The 19850-nt window shown below is 44.7% G+C and overlaps 1 protein-coding gene across 1 annotated transcript; it reads left to right on the plus strand.

Moving 5' to 3' along the window:
* Positions 1–8247: 8247 nt before the first annotated feature.
* NRSN1 (neurensin 1) lies at positions 8248–9887 on the plus strand. Its single transcript, XM_010211287.2, has 2 exons — positions 8248–8449; positions 9452–9887. The coding sequence occupies exons 1-2, from the start codon at positions 8261–8263 to the stop codon at positions 9848–9850; spliced, it is 588 nt and encodes a 195-aa protein (XP_010209589.2). The 5' UTR covers positions 8248–8260; the 3' UTR covers positions 9851–9887.
* Positions 9888–19850: the final 9963 nt, after the last annotated feature.

Consider the following 19850-nt stretch of genomic DNA (forward strand, 5'->3'; position numbering starts at 1 on the left):
GTAAAGAGAAGCACCTGATATTACTTTTATTTCTCATTCTTAGTTCTCTTTGCACAACATCTCATCGTGGGCAAATATTCATCCTCTCACTTTTCTAGGTGGGCCTGGTATCAGAATATTCAAATCAACTAGTATCAATATGAACGGAAGAGAGTCCTAGCAATACCTAGTTCAAATATTTTTCAAAGTAAGACAGAACAGGCACCTAGATTTATGATTTCAATTGTCAAGAAAGCACTTTCTGTATTTATTACTCCAAAGACAAATCTACATACAAAGATGGTGATGGCAGAATATGAAAAATTATCACAGTTAGTAATATTTGCTAGCCATAGCTTTCTCAAGGAAATATAGCAATATTTCAAATTCAGCAATACTTGAATAACAAGTAGTCAAGCCTAGATTTCCAAGCAGTATTAGCAGCTGAATTACCTGAGATAAAACAGGAAGGGCAATAAGGGCAATAATCTCTCTAGAGTCTGAAGGAAAAAAAAAAAAAAAAACCCTTTCCATTCATTAGTTACCCTCCACATTAGAAATGTTAGTAAATGAAATCCTCTTTTTAAGAAGCAATGAAATGAAGACAGTGTTGCAGCTGAGTAGTAGTGGCCTGTGGGAGCTCCTTCAATGTCTGTAGAGGGAGAGCTCTTAAGACAGCTAGAGGATGATACAGTCTATCAAAAGGTAGTCTCATATTATAGGAAAGAAAGTGACAGGTACTCTAGGTATTTAATTCAAGTCAGCTTATAGGGCAGATGGCAGTGGGGACCTCCCACAGAGACAAGCTTCCTCACCAGATATTGCTGCAAAAGGATCTGGAAGAGAAAAAGCACTCTCATTTCGGGCAGATGAGAGGCAGGCAACCTGCCTGAAATGGGATGGCTGTGTGTTCATGGAGGTAGGCTCTGTCCTTAAAGATGGCCCTCCATGTTGAAGATGCACATGTTACAGCTTTGGATTTGTCCTCTGAGTTCTGCTATCAGAAAACAGAGTGGCTACAGGACTTCAGACGAGGAGCATCTACTGTGAATGTCACATGAGAGGGACAAGGGAAGGGGATGAGAAACTGCCACCTTTCTCCTCACAGCCTCTGCTAGACATTTTGAACTGCCATGTTGGGAGCAGAAAGCACACCAGGTGGTAGTAAAGGGCTTCACAGACCCGGGCTGAGCTCTGCCTTTTTGTCCCACTCCTGTTCAAAGTTTCTGCTCCCTTAGAGGCACTGTCTGAGTTGCAGCAACAGCTCTGCAGGAGACTCGGAGCCACAAGCACAGCAGATGATGGCTATTAGCTCCTGTTCCTCACGGCCTCCTTTGGCCACTTAGGCAGTATAAGGAGCTCTCTCATCTCTCTCCTCTTGCCCTTTTACAGTGAGGAGGAAGAGTTGAGTCAACTTTAGATGCCAGAGCTGCTCTCTGTGATTCTGTGAGGACAGATATCATTAAGCTACCACCAATGTATTGCTCTTTGCCAGAGAGGAAGTCCAGAGAAGTTTATACACATGGAATTGTTTTGCACACAAACATGGAAGCCATTTGGGTGTGGATATGGACATGACTTGCAGTTCAGGTTTCCCTATAAAAATAGAGGGAGTTGGAGGTGTGATGCCCTACACGGTTCTGTGGAAAGAGGCATTTTTTTTCAAATATTTTCACTTCATTTTGCTCAAAAAAGCATAGTTTTAAACTCCCTAAGTCACCTGAAGTTATATCCAAGAAGTGGGAGCTTTGTTGGACTTTCTGTCTAGGTGAAGGTGCAGGAAGAGAAGGACAGGCAAAGGTGCCAATACCATCATTATGGCAGAGCCATTCCGGCCAAGGCTTTCTGCTGCAGTTGAAACAGAACGGCCCCTGGAAGCCTGCCAGTGCCATTAAGCAAATCCTGATAGATATCTGCAACACAGTAAACATGACTCTCATACTAATTGCAGTGTTTTGCTACAAGAGAAAGACATGTTTCCCGGAAGCTGTAACTCCTTGCATTCAGCACAGGCTCCCAGAAGTTAACTAAGCCGCATTCACCAGTCTAGACACTATAATCACTTCACCTCTCAGTAAGAGGGAAAGGCCTATAAACTCTATGGCAACCAATAACACCACCTACCAAAGTTCTTGACAAAAGGGTATTTTTTCCTCAGCGTGCTCACTGTTGCCCTGCAGAAACCTTTAGCAGAGTCAAGTGGAAGCTTATGGAGAGTACGAGGCTTAAGTTCCCTCTTCACAGGGGAATAAATCATGCTAACAACGTCTACAGCTTGAGGCAGATCACACGGCTCTCTGTGCCACTCCTAGCTGAAGCCTTCAATATAAACACAGTCTAAGTCTGGTGAAAAACAGAAGATGAGAATCAGGAAAAAAGGAGGTCCTTCATGTCCTCACATGATGAGTCATACTGTGGGTGATAGATATCAGCTTTCTAGGAAATCTTTACATCGATGCAAAAATTTTCAAGATTGAACGAGATGTTCATATTCCTCTTTGACATCTCTCCTAACCAAGATCAGCCATGCTTCAAGCTCAGTTCTCATCTCACGTGGAGTCTGCAGTTCACAATGAATATCTCTTGCTTCCTCCCATACGTTCTCTGGCTTCCTTCCTTCAGTTCTTAGCCCCAAGGGACTGTCCTTCCAAAATACATCCATCTTCCAGTTCATCTGGTATGCTCTGTCCCAAGGGATAGAGATGAGAATAGTGAAACCTAGCAACTTCAGCAAAAGTCAACTACCAACGTCAACAGTTACCAACAGCTGTTTCACTCTTTAGTAAGGGCAGGCAGACCGGACGGGAGGGAACTCAAAGGCAATGAAACACCACCATGGTCTCTTGTTGACACAATGCAGTTGCAGATGTATGTCTGAAAAATATCATTCCCCCCCACCCAAAGCACAGCTACATCCACCTGTACACTGAAAGCAACTTCTGAGAAGATTAATACTTCCAGTATTAAACTGAAGGGCTTGGAGCTCGTGGACCATATTTACTCTTACTGTAAATGTCCCCATTGTTATAAATACTAATTTCTGTCTTTATTCACTGAGCATATTACTTCCTTCTCAGAAATGAAAATTGTACTAGACCAAAACAGGTATTTCCTATTCCTTATATTTACTTCTTCTGTTACAAGTAAATAATCAGAAGTAGCTTGCTCTGTGAAAAGAGCTGTAGATTCATGTAGATTCATGTAGATACTGCTTTTATATATATAGGGAGAGAGAGAAAGAGAGCGGACTCATCTACTTCATTTGGAGTAAAGCAGTATTCATCCCTAATTGTGATACCAGATAAAAAAACAGGTGTTAGTCTTTCAGGACAAATAGCCAAAATATCTCTTTTGTTAAGACTGATATTCTGCATCCTGCTTTCATTTGTCACTTCCATCACCCTCTCCCCATTTTTCACCAACAATTGCCAGTTTCATGCCCTATTTGTTGCCCAGGGCTATGGATATGATCATGATGCTCACTGAATTGCTCTGGAAGTGGCTCTACTCAGGTCAGGGGAACCACTTTTGTGATTACTCATTATCTGAAACGAGAAAGACATAACAGTTACGGAAGAAGAAAATGATATCTACCTAAATCAGCATTTTCCCTCCAAACATAACTCCTTACTTGCTCCTTTTAATAGCTATTTTTATAATTTACAATTTGCTATTGCCCGAACTTCCTTTTGTCTGCAAATGCAGTTTTTTAAAACAAGATTGTTTAAAACAACATCATTAATTTCAGATTTATATAAATATATATAACAATGATTTAAGCACTTTAAAAAGTGCTTGTTTTTCCTTTGGCTAATATTAGCCCATTTTGCTTTAATGCACTTCCATTTTCCCTACGTGCAATTACACATAGATATATAGATAGATATATAGATATATTTTCTAGATATAGAAGATATCTAGATATCTAGATATATAGACATATATAGACAGACGTAGATATATAGACATATTTTCGTATGTATTTCAGCACAGCGCATTTTAAAAAGTCCCAGATCCTTTAGCATTCTTTTCTGGCACTATCTGTTCAGTTCTTTCCCTTGATGTTATTTTTTTTTTCAGAGAAATTGCATGTTGCTTCATGAGCTCCAGCTCTGAGTGCCTTGTCATGTTTTCTAAACCTCCTTCAGGAGACTTCCCAATTCCCCAGACTTGCTCACTTGAAGTCACCTTCCTGCTAACAACCTGTTGTTAGATCTGGATCTTCACTTTGGTCTCTGATTGGGATTTTTTTTTCCCCGAGATCTTTGTGCCTTATTCTTTGTAACCCAGGGGTCACCTTGATGATGTCTCTCCGTCTATTGTCTGTGAGCCGGGGGCTGAGCCCCACGGACCCACACGGGCACTGCGAGGCTCCCGCAGCTGGGAGCCAGGGCAGTACCCACCTTCATTGCTTCCCGCCCGTGGATAAATGAAACATGAAACGCGGGTGCCCCCGCACACGGCCACAGATGCAACGCTAGCAAGGACTCCAAAGGAGCAGTGGGTGGAGGCCGTGTTTAGGGAGCGCCTTGACCCTCCACGGCTCCCCCGACACTCGCCCCACACACGAGCACCCTTGTCATCCTGGTGGACACCTCAGCAGCCAGGTGCCCCCCGCCATGGGTGCAGCAGTGGTCCCTACTTGTACCTGACCTGAGGGGGCAGCCGTGTGGGGGTCTGCCGATGTGGGAGAGACCCACTCATGGAGGGGGGCTCCAATGTGGGGAGCACCCACCAATGTGGGGTGTCTATGGGGGGGACCAGCCAATATGGGGGAACTATTGATGCAGGGGGGGACCCGCCAATGCCGGGGGACACAATGATGGGGGGGAGGACCACCCCGGGGGGGACAACAGATGGAGGATGCAAATCGAGGGAGGCCCCCTGATCCGGGAGAGCTCCGACCGATGGGGAGGGCAATGGGGGTGGCCGACGGGGAAGCCCCACAGCTGGGGACGCCCATGTGGCGGGGCCCGCGGCGGGCGCGGGCGGTGGCGGCGCCCCGCGGCGGGGCCCCGCGGGCGGCGGGCGCAGTGCGCAGGCACGGCGCGCGCGGCGCCCCGGGCGCGCCATAAGACGGCGCGTCTGGGGCCGGCGCGGCGCCGCGCGGCGCAGAGCGGACATGGGGCCGGGCCCGCGGAGCCGCAGCTAGCGCCGCCGCCCTCGCTCCGCCGCCGCCCGCGGCGGGAGGCGCAGGTAACGCCCGCGGGGGCAGCGCCGGGCCGAGCTGGATCGGGTCGGGTCTCTGCTGATGCCCCGCGGGGCCGTGGGGGGCGCGGGCGAGACCCCCCCCCCGGTCGGCGGCTCCCTCCTTCCTCCCCCCCGCACAAAATGGAGGACGGCGGCTCGGGTCACCCCGGAGCGGGGCCGCCGGGCCCCGAACAGCCCCTCGCCGAGGAGGCGCCGGTCGCTGCCGCGGGGCTCGCGTCGGGCTGGGGAGCTGCCGCGGCGGGAGCTGGAGCCGTCCCGGGGATGCGCCCCTCGGTGCGGTGCTCGCCCTCCATGGGGACCTCCCTTTCCCCAGCGCGATCCGGGGGCAGCGCGGCCCTGCGCGGTGGGGTCGGTGCGGGCAAGGCGGTGGGGGACGCGGGGTGTCGGGGACGGCGGTGGGGGACACGGAGTGCCCAGGGCGGCGTTCCCCGCGTCCTGCCCTTGGCCGCCCGTCGCCTGCGCTCCGCAGAGCTCCCAGTCTCGCTTTTTGGGGTAGTTTTTCTCGGGTCGTGCTCGCCTCTCCTGCCCGCCTGTTTGCCAAGCGGGTCACATCTCTCTGGGTCAGTGGAGAATAGTAAAGCTCAAGGTAAACAGAGGGCAGCTTTTGCCATGGAAACTAAAGTTGCCAGGGGAGCACTACTCTGCACTCGGAAGCTGTGATCCTGCATCCCACATGTTCCCAGGCATCTCCAGCTTCAGTGGCAGAAAACTTCCAAAGATAAAGCACTTTCCGGGGCCAACATGCCTCTTTTGAGCTCATACATAATGCAGATCTGGGTGGCAGCGATTCTCTCCTTTCAGTGAAAGTTTCCCAACATTTGAGCTTTCAGTTTCTCAGCCAGAAAGGTGAAACAAATACACATCAACACTCCAAGGATGTAGCTACTGCAATATTTATTCATCCTGTGTAAGCTGACGCTGTGACACACGTTTCCCTCATGTTTATGGAGAACCGTTTTCTCACGACTGTTTCATTTCCTCTGCCTCGTTCCTGTATAGCCAGAACCACAGCACTGGCTCTGCTGCAGCTGAGAGAAGAGACAGACTCGAGCTAAATTACCAGGCTGCTTCAATGAGCCATCCAGGGGTGGGAAGCCTGCTTCCCTCATCTCCAAGGGACGCAAAGTGGGAGATTATTCATCATCATAAGTGCAGGAGTCTTCCCAAAAAAAAAAAAAAAGTATGTGCAGTAGGAGTAACATAATGGAGTCCTTGAAAAGAGTTAATGATGCTGGCAACATCTACTTTTTTTTTCCCCCCCCCCCCCCCCCCCTTTAATTTTAAAGGGTGATTCTACTTGATGCTCCAACTACTCTTGACCAAAAGATCATTCTTTTGTTTTGATTCATGTTCAGTTTCATGGGCTCTTAGCAGTTGGCTCATATTCCTGACCACAAGCATCTACTCCTATTTTAAATTGGTAAAGAGGCTGTGTGATTCCAGGCTCTATCATTCTCACAGGTGAATTCCTCATCAAGGCATTAGAAACACCAAACCTTTCTATCTCTCTCTTCATTGAGAGAAAAAAAACTCTCTTTATGTTGAGTTTTTCCAACTTTATAATATACATGTATGTGATTATATATATAATTTTAGTATATGGGACTTACTGGTTTGCATTCCGTAGCGGCTTCACTTGTTTTCCAGAATCCTGAAGAAATAAGCTCTAAAACTGACTGCAGCACAAATGACCTTCAAGGGGCTAGGCTGGCTGGTCATGGCAGACCTTGTCATAGCAGGTCAGGCCCTTCTCTGGAGCCTTGACCTCACGAAGGCACCTACACCCAGAGAAAACCCTGCCCCTTCTCCCCGTGCCCGGTGCCAAGTGTGCTTCCCCGAGTAACCCAAGCTGGCAGGGAATTAAACATAACTTCTTTAAGGGACTGGGGTTGGTGTGAGGATAAAGAAAATGCTCTTCCGTAGAGCTTTTGTTGACTGCTTTATTTCCTGCTCTTTGAGATGTGGGAAATATAATGCTTGCTTAAAATGAACCAAAAGCGCTTTCAGGTGTATGGACATAAACTATCATTATGTGCTATCCTTGAGGTACATTTTGGCTGAGTAAGCCTGTTCGTGAGCGCTGAGGCAGTTATGATAAATTACATTTTCTGGGTTCGGTTCCAGACACTATACTCATTTATGATGATTCTTGCCAAATTCCCCACACAATTCCTCTCTCCCTTGCCTATCTATAGAATGGATGCAGACAGCAGTTACCTCCTTCCACAACATTGAAAAGGCTTCAGAATACTATTTTTATAGGTCAAGCCATTTCTCATTTTTACTGAGTATCACTTTGTTATTCTTTCTTTTAATCGTGAAGTTTTCCATGATTTCTCTTCAAAACATGCTATGCTGGCTGCCATTAACTTCACTGCAGTGGTTTGGTAATCTAGGGAACTGTGTGAAGCTAGTATAAAGTGAGTTGTGACTTTCTGGTGCAAGTACTCATTAGCAGTCCCCACTGGACAAAGACTATTTTTAACTCCTTAAAAAGAAATCAGTTCTTAAATAACGCTGACCTGCATTGACCTCAGGCATTTTTTTAAGGGGCTAGTAATACTTTAATGAATTCAGTAGCATCAAACTTAATGCAAGGTTGTTCAGGCCTGGGACCTGCATAGTTAAATACGGATTTGTGTGTGTGTGTGTATTAGCAGAGTTTTGATGAAGAGGAAAGAATAGAAACATTGTCAGCCTTTTTCCTGGTAGGGAAAATTCTAGTTTAAAAACATGTCAGTGTGAGCTTGGGCATAGACTTCTCCTGTGGAGCCACAATTTGCCACTGGCTTGGTGTTTGCGTGTCATTCTGCCTGGCAAGCAGGTCACCGTGTTGGTGGAGCATTCACCTTTTTTATTTTCACTTAGCCATGTTTAAGCACAGGGTTTATACAGCTTCAGCATGGCTAGACTTCTGTCCGTGCCTAGTCCCACAATTCAAAGGCTCAGGCAAAAACAGAGATTAAAAAACCTTACCTGGCAGTTTGGAAGACTTGCAGGTTTGCTCTTCTGCAGCATCACTAACGAGGTGGGTCTTTTTTAATGAAACTCTTGGTTGCAGGTAGGAAGGATGAGCTCCTATGCTGACATCTGCGGCTCCAAGCAAGCGCAGGGCAGCACTGAGGGAGGTCACCAGCGCTATGGGGTTCGGTCCTACCTGCATCAGTTCTACGAGGACTGCACGGCCTCGATTTGGGAGTACGAGGATGATTTTCAGATCCAGAGATCGCCTAGCAGATGGAGCGCCACGTCCTGGAAGGTACTGCCCATTGCTGGTAACTGTAGGCAGAAACTCCTCCATGTTGAGATTTTCATGTGTAACTAGTTACTTTGGCCCAGAAAGACCTTCTGTTGCTCAGTTTTCCATGAGATGAGTGATCAACCATCCTCCTGGGAATGGCTCTTTTACCAAGGCGTATCAGATTATTGGGTCTTTGGATGCTCTGGTTTCTCTGTTACAAGGAGCCGTGTCACTGAAACATCCAAAGTCAATAGTCTTGTCTTGGTATCCCTGCCTGTAACACCAAAGGGATAATTTACCTCTGTTCCCACCTGCAATGATCTCTTCAAGTTATTAGGAATAACAATGGTGGATTAAGAGCAGTGACACTGGGAGCATGTGACGCAGCCATCGAGAAAGCAGTAAGACTTTTCCTTAAGGTTAGGAAGCTTAACAAAATCTGAGAATAACTGAGATAACCATGGTGGTGATCTGATCCAACCCTTCCACTCAAAGTAAGGCCATCCCCTCAAAATCAAACAGTTAAAGTGTGCTAGAAATACTTTGTGATGGGCTCATGCTGTAGCAACCTCCTCCATCCTGGCAAGGGAATGACACTCTATGGAGGAAAAGAAACACAAGTGAAGGGTACAGCATAGACCATGAGCAAGGACTGAAAGGGTGGTGCTAATCACCACCCTATAGCTAAAGTAGTAATTAATCACACAGAGCTGCAGTTAAATTGTGATCCTCTCTATGACTGGCCGTGTGGACATGAAATGCCGTGTAGAGGCTTTCACAGATGTATGTGCCATTGTTTCCAGAAATGCCAATGTACACCTGGATTTATATAAGGATTGATTGCAAAAATATAGTTTATCCACATTTTCTAGTTCTAGTAAGGCCATGTATGACCTGAAAGAAAAACAGCAGTATTGTTAGAACTGAGAGCTGTTGCTGCAGACTCTAAAACCTAAATGCTTTCCAGTACTGCTTGCTAACTGAAAGGCCGTCTTCATGATTAAATTTCCTGTTTTACAGGTGGGACTCATCTTCGGAACGATTTTTATGCTGATAGGCTTGACCGTGCTTGTCGTTGGTTTTCTCGTGCCGCCAAAAATCGAAGCTCTCGGGGAGGATGATTTTGTTGTGGTTGATAACCGTGCCGTTCAGTTTAATGGGTCCCTTGACGTGTGCAAGCTGGCGGGTGCCATCCTGTTCTGTGTTGGAGGGACCACCATGGCAATGTGTTTGCTGCTGTCTGCTTTTGCTAAAAGTTACTCCAAAGAAGAAAAGTACCTCCAGCAAAGATTTAAAGAAAGAATAGCTGATATAAAAGCCCATGCCAACCCAGTCACAAAAGCGCCAGCACCTGGAGAATCAAAGATACCTGTCACTTTGTCCAAAGTTCAAAACGTCCAACCTTTATCCGAAACCTGACCCTTCTCCTTTAGGTTTGTTTCTCACTTGTACATCAGTTTATCAGAAAATATCAGCTGTTGTTGGCATCCATGCTAGTAATTACATCAAGTGCACTGCTATACGAGCATACAGCTGACTGAGAACCTGCTCCAACACAAGTTTAGGGTTGGAAGAAGTGAAATTATACAGTTAGAGCTGTGACCAGTGTGTTCAGTGTGGTCAAACATTTTCATCTATGTTCAACCAAGGAATCCTTGCAACCGTGATTAGCCATTTAGCGTATCAGACCGTAACCCTAGAAAATAGGTGGTTGCAACAGCTGTACTGGGGCAGCCTGCATCCCACTCTTCCTATAAGTTGGCCTTCTTGTTTTGGTTTCGTTGTGCTTTGAAAATATTGTTTGGTCTTACTTTTACTTCCTCGCTGTGCTGTCCAGGAAGCTGAGGTTCTGCCCTTGTAACTTGCACTCATCCTCCCATCTTGTTTGTCACCTGTAGCAAAGTAATAACGTGCAGGTAGCACAGGTGTGATGTTGGGTTGCCCTTGGTCTGAGCACCTTCCCAGGGACATTACTCTGTTACTTTGCTTTTAATCATTGCTACATTAGCAAAAAAAAAAAAAAAAGGAATTCATATGGGAGGTTTGATATTGGTTGCCTCATTACACTGTGTTTGAGCCTCATAAAACATTGTTTTGGTTTTGACAGGATGTGGATTATTGTCATTTGACATGCCCAGGCCCCGTGTTCTGTCAGTATATTATTCTCATGTTAGATGACCTTAACATATTTAAAGACATTTTGAAATGCTGTTTATATTTTTATAGGTAATAGAAAGTTATGCTTAATCAGATAACATTTGTGCAAATGCTTACCTGAAGACTTGTCCTTTCACTGAAGAACCTTAATTCCTTTGTCACCTGGGGCAATTACTTCACTGTCTTAATCTATGGATTTAAATTAAACCATATGAGAGATGTGACATTTGTATTCTCCAACAATATGTGCCACCTTATAGTTCTGTCTATTTTTTGAATGGATTGAATAAAATTCTAGGTCTGAGCCAGTCATAGATTTTGTGAAAAATCTCTGTCTTGTCAAATGTATTTCATAACATTTCATTTTGAAAGTAGAAATCAACAGTCAAAATTGATTGGCTTCTTAGGGCAGTTTGTGTTTTCAGATTTCCAAAGTGGAAAAAAAAATCACCTTAGTGTTGAATCCAGAAGATGCTAATACCCTAATGACAGGTATGTGGTAACAACTACACCCCTTGCCTTGCTCCCATAACATTTCTTGGTCTGGGCCTCACTTCAGACTTCCACAGCATAAATAAGCCAGAATTTGTGTTCAGAACTTTCCACTGAATCTGTAAGAATTACTGTGGCTTACAACAGCACCACAAGCAAAACTGAATTATCTCTGAAAAGAAGCAAAAGAGCCTACCTCAAATGTAGTTGCAGTGTCCACATTTTAGCCCTAGAGAAGATGGGCAATTCAAAGCTTATCACAAATACATGATTTCATAGAGTAAAATGAAGTAGGTCTTGTCTCATCTGAGGATCTTTTGGCACTGATAAATTAGAGACACAAAAGCACATTGCACACAAAACTCAAAAATTAGATTGCAACTTTGAGGCAAAGCAGATGAAGTGGTACTAAAGAGGGTGAGATGAGGAGGCAGGTAAGATAAGCAGCTCCGTGTGCCTGCAAGGAAGCCCGTGAGGATTTGCTGACCGAGGCAAGCATACGCCTGTGCTGCAGGCCAGGCGCGGGCTGCCGCTCACTGCTGGCTGTGACTTTCTTTTGGCTTTCTTTTCAATCTGGCATGAATTTTGTTTACTACTTCTTCCTTTCACTGCTGCCGGGCCAGCGGTGTGTGGGCAGCAGAGAGTCAGGCCAGCCTGACCTCTTCCAACACAACGTTTTTAATTAAAAATTGCACGTGGAGGGGAAAAAAAAAAAAGTGACATTAAGTTTTACAATGAAGTTCACTGGAGGAGATGAGGACAATCTACTACTGAGTCCCAGCTCTCCACCTACATTTTGTCAATGCTTTATTAAAAGTTTGATCAGAAATCCAGCCATAAAAGAAAGCCTAGCTTGGGTTTGTTTATCCCAAGAAGCTCTACGGATCTATGAGTTGCCTCAAAACACAGGCCACAGCCACCCACATTCTCCTGCTGGGGTTTTGCCCAGAGGACAGCCGACATGACCAGGAATGGACGGGTACGAGCACTAAGCGCTCGGTCACGCTGCGCGCCGGCTGCGCTCAGCTGGACCCGCTGACGCTGTGAGGAGGGGTGAGTCACGGCATGAGCCCCGTGCCCAGGAAAGAAAAACCCTCAAGGATATTAGTGAAGCCTCCTGGGACAGGACGCGCGCTCGGGGTTTAGCAGCAGAAGAAAGCTGCTGATATGGGCATGGCTAAAGCTACCGCACGCGTTTCATCGCATTAGGCCCTTGTTTCCGTTGCTTAGCGCTTCACCGCAATTGAGAACTGCAGAGGCTGAAATCTTTCACAACAGGCAACATAGAAATGCTCAGGAAAAAAAAAATGCTGTCACTTGTGAGAAGCCACATACTGGGAAGTCTAAGTCATATTAGAAACATTTTCTTGTGAAGCTTTAACGCGTTTGCAGCGGGGAGGGCGAGGTGCTTTCCTTGCCCATGGCAGCACAGGAGTGTCCCCGCCAGCCGGGCAGGACAGGGCGAGGGGTGACCTGCAGCGGGTGGTGCGGCCTGGCCCCACGCAGAGCTCTCCCTCACACGGGGCCAGGGCGCTCGCCCCGCACCGGGCCTGGCCTGGCCTGCGGGGACCACGCGGGGCCTCCCCTCGCAGCAGCCACCCGCGCCAGCGTGTTCACACAGGGGCTACTAACGGCCTCCCGAACGCAGCTAAGTCTGACTCGAACAGCAGAGACCTGATTTCCACCCGCGGACCTCCCCACTCAACATACATCTCTCAGTTTCTTCATGTCCACCCTGTTTTTTTTTTCCCCTTCTGCTCTCATTTGTGAAAATTACAGTGAAACTCCTTCTAGGCCAGTGCTATTTTCTCAGCAATTGTGGTGAAAGAAATCACATTTTTCAGCCTGACTGCTAATCACTGGCTTAATTTTGATTAATGCGTGCTCTCCCGGTGATTCCATCCGCTTCCCTTACCGCCCTGCCCAGCAGTAGCTTCTCTTCAGCATCTGTTCCCCTCTTCTCCCTGAGCTGTCTTGACCCCTTAATTTTCCTTTCAATCCCAGGGCACAGTGACTCACAGGCAGAGCGGCAGGAACATCCCCTCCTCCCAAGCTGCCCATCAGCACATTTAATTCCCAGCTTCTGCTGCAGCCTCAGCTCGCCCTTCCCCAGCACACGGTTTCTAATCACAGGAAAGAGCCCTGCTTGGAAACGGCAGCGTGGGGAGGCTGCAGCTTCCTGACCAGCAGCTGCAGGAGGGAGCTTGGCCAGGGTGTGGGAGCAGGGAATAGCTGCAGAGCCTGAGCAGGGAGGCAACCCAGCCATGACCAGTCACCTTGTCCACATCTGGGCTCTGCCAGGTCATTCCCAGCACACGGCTTGTCCCCGAGTGACACAATTGCATGTGGGGAGACTGCACATACTTTTTTCCTGCTTCACACATTTAGGGATTCCTGTGCTCCTTCCGGTGTCTGGGCAAACAGCCCACCTACACCCAGATTTTCTTCAGCAATTACTGGGACACGAGGCAGACCACACAGTGTACGTTTCCTGCATTGATGCGCTTGATACATATCAAGCAGGGACAGGTTTGGTTTTGTTCTCAGATAATTTGCTGAGGGCTTGCCCTGAAAATAACCTCTGCCATACTAACAGCAAGTCGAGGAAATATTTCTAATGGACATGCAAACAGAAAAGAAAGAACGCAAGTAACTGCTTTTATTGTTTTGTCTAATCATTTGCAGCTGTTTCTTGCAGGCTTTTTCCATAATTCACCATTTATGGGCTTTTGCAAATAAAGATGGAAGATCATTTTTAAATACTGCTAATAAGCCAGTCAATTTATTGCTATGCTCAAATATGCTGCTCCAGCAATTACATCTTCAAGACTCACCACTTTAGCGCGTTGCCTAGCTAAAGGCACCCTCCAGTCTGATACGACAAATAATGTGTCTACTCGGCTAGAAAGAGGCCTTTCTGGAATGTCATTATTGCCCTGCGTCTGCTCTTATAATGACTTCAGCATCTGCTGCCCTTTCTCTCCGTCTCCTCCAGGAGCCTCCTGCCCTGACATTTCCTTCCTCAGCCTCTGCGCCTGTTTGCAGAGCAGCAGCGAGGAGGAGACAATAGGGACCCCCGCGCCAGGCACGTCGCTGAGGGGGCTCCTGCCTGCCCCAAATCACCGCGCGGAAGCGGTGGATCTGCAGCATGAGCAGGCAGCAGAGGAGGGCGTAGGGAGGTGAGCTGGAAGCAGCCCCAGGGGAGAGCCAGAAGGGGGGAAGCTGCCAAATTGCAGCCCTTCAAGCATCACTGCTGATCATCTGTCGGTGAATATCAAAATCACAGAAAAGCTCTAAAACCTATGACTTGGACTGCATAAATACCGTGGCTGAAATCTTGATGGAAGCAGACATTTTTAAAACTTTTAATACCAATATTCCTGTCCACCCTAGGTGGCCAGGCATGCACGAGTACTCTATTCTTGGATGGCTGCAGTGCCCCTAGCACGAGGGTACATTTTCCCTTGAAGCTACAATGAAAAAGAAATCTCTTCTGCTAGCTCTTACACAGACCAAGGGCCACACTTGAACTATGCCCTTGCAAAGGGATTTCTCCTGAAACTGGAACAAATCTGTTCCAGGACACAACCCCTCATGCTAAAAACTGCTGAGCACTTGCCATCAGACCGAGGAAGCAGCGCTTTCCAGAGCCTCCCGCAGCATTCATCACCTACAGGCTCATGGCCTCTTTGGGCCCCTGCTTTGTAACACGCTGTACAACCAGCGGGTACAGCTGCATCTCACCTTGCAATGCAAAATCCTTTCCGCTTGCTGTTGGAAGCAAGAGGCTTTCAGAAAAGTAGGCGCTAGTCAAAAACCCTCTGGGCACCAAGAATGCCAGATCTCCTCCTCCACTCTTGTCTGCCCCGAGATTCGCAGTTGAGTCCGCTTTGCTGGGGAAAGGCTCCGAGAGGGCAGGATGCGCCTCCAGGCCACAGCTGCTGCTGCTGCTCACACACAGAGGCCCATCTGCCACCTTTAGATGGGCTTGAAGGGGAGATACCAAAGCCCAAAGCACTGCAACTATCCTACTATCCCTGCTCAAGGATAAGCCACTGAGAGCAGTGCAGCCTTGAGAGAAGAACCCTTCAGACACAGCCTGCTACCAACCTGGGTATCTGAAGCTCACTGCAATGGCTCCCTTCTGACACGGACATTTAGGCACAGGGGTAGAAGAGCCTAAACCAACTCCCCAATCAATCACTCCAAACAGAAGTCCTTCCCACCTGGGAAAAGCCGAAATACCCCCACACACCTGGGTGCTGAGGCCTGAATGTACTTGATCCCCCAAGAGGATCAACATACCCATGTGTAAACGCAGGTGTAGGGTAGTACCCATCTCCTAAGCACTCACTAATGAAAGAGCCATTCCCTCCCGCCTCAATCATCCAAGGGAAGGGAGAATAAGGGGGGAAGAAAAGCAATGTGTGTGCGTGTGTGCGTGGGGGGGTGCTTTTCTTAATGACTAATTTCCACAAACCTTTTTGTTAATCTTGCTGAGAAATAAATGGCATGATGTTAGTTTCAGCATCTTCGTACGCTCTATCCTACTAGCTACTGCACCAAATTTGGAGCATGAGCTTCTAGCAATGCTTTTTCAATCTGAAGTCAAACAGTTTTTGAAAAAGGAAGAAAGTCCCTTGTTTCATCTACACTAGGAGGAATCTAATTCTCCATAAAATTTTGTTTCGGTATGTCAAGAACATGCAGATTCATGGCTACAGTTAGATTTTTCAAAGGTTCAAGCTTCATGCATCCCGCTTATGTTGTGAAATCTCTGATTAGTGTCCACCTATTTTATCATAAAATAAGAAAATCAAGTTTTTCCTTCTCTAAGAACTCTCAGTCTGGAAACTCACTCTCATACTCCTTTTAAGGACTATTACATGAAAGCTTTTAACTAATAAACCTGTATTTTGAATTAAATTGTGGTCCTACTGTGGACAAGTAGAAGTTATAATTGAGTTAGGGACTCATTTATAAAAAATACAAATATTAGGCCTAAGTATCATAGCTGCAGGTGATTTCAAGAAAAAATGTGAGCATTCTCTAGAGCTTCCTTCCAACCTCAAGCATCCTGTGATTCTGTGATTTACAGGCAACTATAGTCACGGCTTAGGTTGTTGTAGCACAGATTTGTACTTTTTTTCCTTCGGTTTTCAACTTCTTCCTATTTTCTTATGATCCGCTTAGCTCCTAGTTAGTTTTCAGCTGCTGCTATTTTCATTTTCCTCCAGGACTTCAAGCATTGTGAACTAAGCAAACAGAAAAGTACGCACATAACTTAAAAATATGTCGCCCTTTTATAAGGATAGTTATTGTTAGGTGTAATTATATTTTATTGCATAATTACAGGGAATTTCAGCTGCAAAGAATAATATTTTGCTTACCATTAAAGTATAACAAGACTAGATTATATGCACTTTATGTGTGCATTATACATAAGCACACAGAAAATGCATCCTGTTAAGAGTGCTCGCACACAGGCCTGTAACAACGCACATATAAATTTGTGTATAAGCAATAATCTAATAATACTAGGTAGCTATTGCCATGTCTGAAGCACTTCTTTCAGATAAAACTTAGACTGAGGGCTGTCAGCCACCCAAAACTTGCATTTCCCAATGCATTACCCAAACAAATCCTTCTTATCGCTATTATTTAGCAAATGTATCCTTACTCTAGGTGCTTCATTTTGTGCTTACATTTATTATCTAAAAGTTATTTTGAGGTTCCTTTAGGATAATCATTGAAAACAGCCAATGCAACCCCCATCTTAGTATTCTCAAGCAATCAGCATACTTACCTGTATTATCTTTTTTCTTCTTTAATTTCAACGAGATTGAGAGGAGATTGCATTTTCCTCTTCTTTACCCATTTCTAGGAACTAGGAACTAAGCTATGGGACTTCAGCCTACGCTTCCATGTTTTGCTGAAACTGGGAAATCACCTTGTATAGCAGATAAGTAAAAAGTGTTCCTACTAGTGAGATATCTAGATGCTTGATAGTTTTCCCAGTGAACAGACAGAACTAGTGTTATTTGTTCAGCATCAGCTGAACAGTATGTCTATACACACAAATCCGGTCCTAACTTGAGCATTTTTAATGGCCCAAAACACTGAAAAAAGCTGGCCAGTTTAACTGTGATGTTATTCATAGATAACAGCTAAATTGTCAGCATATTTTCTGTCTCAGTTGCAAAACAGTAAATACCAAACTTCATTTTTATAAAGTTCTAGTTATAGAAGAATTGTAAGAGTTTGATAACTGGTAACAGTCATCCAAAGACAGACTTAATGTCAACCTGGCCTTGACCTGAAGGAAAACACAGGAATACCTATATACTAACGCTCTTTAATCGCACATTGGTTTGATAAATAAAACCAAAACAATAAAACAATGCTTAGAAAACTCAGAACTGTTGTATATAGGCTTAACAAACTAATATTTCTTCCGTAAAACTTTTAGGATATCACACACAGCAAATGCACACATGCTTGCACCAACTGTTAGTAAGACCACTTGCACACTTCTTGTTTACCTTCTACCTTAACATCAGAATTATTGGTTATACAATAAAATAATTATCTCTATTTACAGCGTTGTAAGGTGAAAATGCTTGTATCTCTAGTTCCAACAAGTTGGATTGGCTATTCTGAAGAAAAATATACTATCTTCTTTAAAATATGAGCAACAGGAGGGAAAATATTTAGAAGGCTGAATAACACTCATCTGTACTTTCACGTTCCCATGAAAGACTGATTACATTCCAGATCATTAAAAATTAGTTTAAGCTTTTTAAATGACTCTTATTGATATTTATAAATCTTTTAAGTGTGGTAGACACTGAATATTTGAGGAAAAGGGAAGAAATGGCATAGAAACCACTGGCAGATAACAGCTACAAATAGAAAAAGAGGGAGAAGACTGTCAATGTACAAAGCTCTGTTTCTTCTAAATATTATTTCCAGCTACAAAATTTTGAGGCAAATAATGTGTTTTCCAATTTCAATAGGTCATTGAAAAAATCTTAATTTGGATATTTTTGCATGTTCATTTAATTTCAGACTTTGGAGGATGAAGAACTTGGCATAGGCTGTTCAAGTCTTCACCTGCAATGATATTAAGTAGGGTCCCATATGTGGTAAAACACTAACTTCAAGCCAAGAGGCCATGCATGGTAATGCCAGTGCAAGATCTGTCTCGATTCAGCACAGTAAGCCCATGCTTCCCATTAAGCATACGAACTATTCAGTTCTAAGTGAGAAAAGATGCAACATGAGCCATTTTCCTGCTATGCCTTACACAGAAGGTTGCAAGGGTGCAATCCCCGCTGCTTTCTCTAGCTGATTAAGCATTACTTGATAGGTTTTATAATGCCACAGCACAGATTACTCCACCTCAGGATTGGCTAGAAAGGTACATAGAGGATTTGTGAATGTCGTTTTCATCACAAGCACTTACAGTTATTTTATTCTCACTGCTCTTTTACCTCTGCTAAATTTTAAGTGTCTGCTTAAATCCCACTGAAATCAAAGAGATTTGAGCAAAAGCTTAATTGCTCCAGCAAATAAAAGAAGCACATATACTTGCTTAAGACCTTTGCTACATTTTGAGCCTATTTTGAACCAATCTCAAATGTAATACTTCCTTATATATTTATCAGACAAAAGACATATAAACCACAGATATTTTAGAATTATCATAGGGTTATAATGACCAAGAAAAATGATTCTAATCCTGTTCCTATCTTTTTAGTGTTATATTTTTTATACTTACACTGCCAATACTCAGAAACATGCTGAAGGATCTCTACGTATTTCTACTCCATTAGAAAAATATATTCAATAATTGCAAAAAAAAGTGCAGATGTTTGTATGAGCTTCAATCATGACAAGTAGTTCTAGACATTCTTCAAGCAGTGCTTTGAGTTCAGTTACTCATAAATGTAGCATTTTCCTTACTGGCATGAAATCAAGAAAAATGACAATTTCTCATAGCAATCATTTACCAGCATTAACAATAAAGAAACCCACTATTCCTTTTTATAATTAATTAAATTATTCTCACCATTGTGTTTCTATGAACTACAAATTATTGAAATTCCTAGCAGAGAAGCAATAAGAGTGATGGGATCGGTGTCATGAGAACTAATACTGTGGATCAGTGACTTATTTACTGTTGCAAATGAAGCCACAGATGGTCAGAAACCAGCATGCTCCGAAAGATGATGATACACTCTAAAGCATTAGGGCTACAGGGAGGATCCATAAGCACAAAACTTGCTGCCGAGTTTTACACAAGACTGGCAGGCTTATCCCAGTGTGTTTCATGCTGAACTAGCTCCATTGATAGCAATGATTTCATGATAGTTTCAGCCTGGGTCTAGGCTCACTCACAATTTTATTCATTAATAAATTAAATTTCTCATGGACTGATTTACAAATCAGTCCAAATTCATCTTTTTAAACTAATCTGCTAGATTGCCTTCCTTTATTCTTTCTTTCAATACAATAAATTTGTTAAATTGTTAGCACTTTGATCAGATACATTCCCACTTCTAAAAGAGAACACAAGTCACAGGATTTAATAAGCTGTCTTACTCCATAGCCCAAATGCTAGTGATTCAGGACAGGAGAATCACCAAAGCTTCTTGCTGCAAGTGGAGACAAACTATGGTGTTGTAGGCTGCCTCTGTACATTCTCAGCATTAAGTCATGGATATTTTTGAATGTAAATACTAATGATCCTAAAGAATATACTGGAAAG

The sequence above is a fragment of the Tinamus guttatus genome, unplaced genomic scaffold (assembly GCF_059628265.1).
Source record: "Tinamus guttatus ecotype Peru unplaced genomic scaffold, ASM5962826v1 Tinamus_guttatus_pri_ptg000497l, whole genome shotgun sequence".
NCBI lineage: Eukaryota > Metazoa > Chordata > Aves > Tinamiformes > Tinamidae > Tinamus > Tinamus guttatus.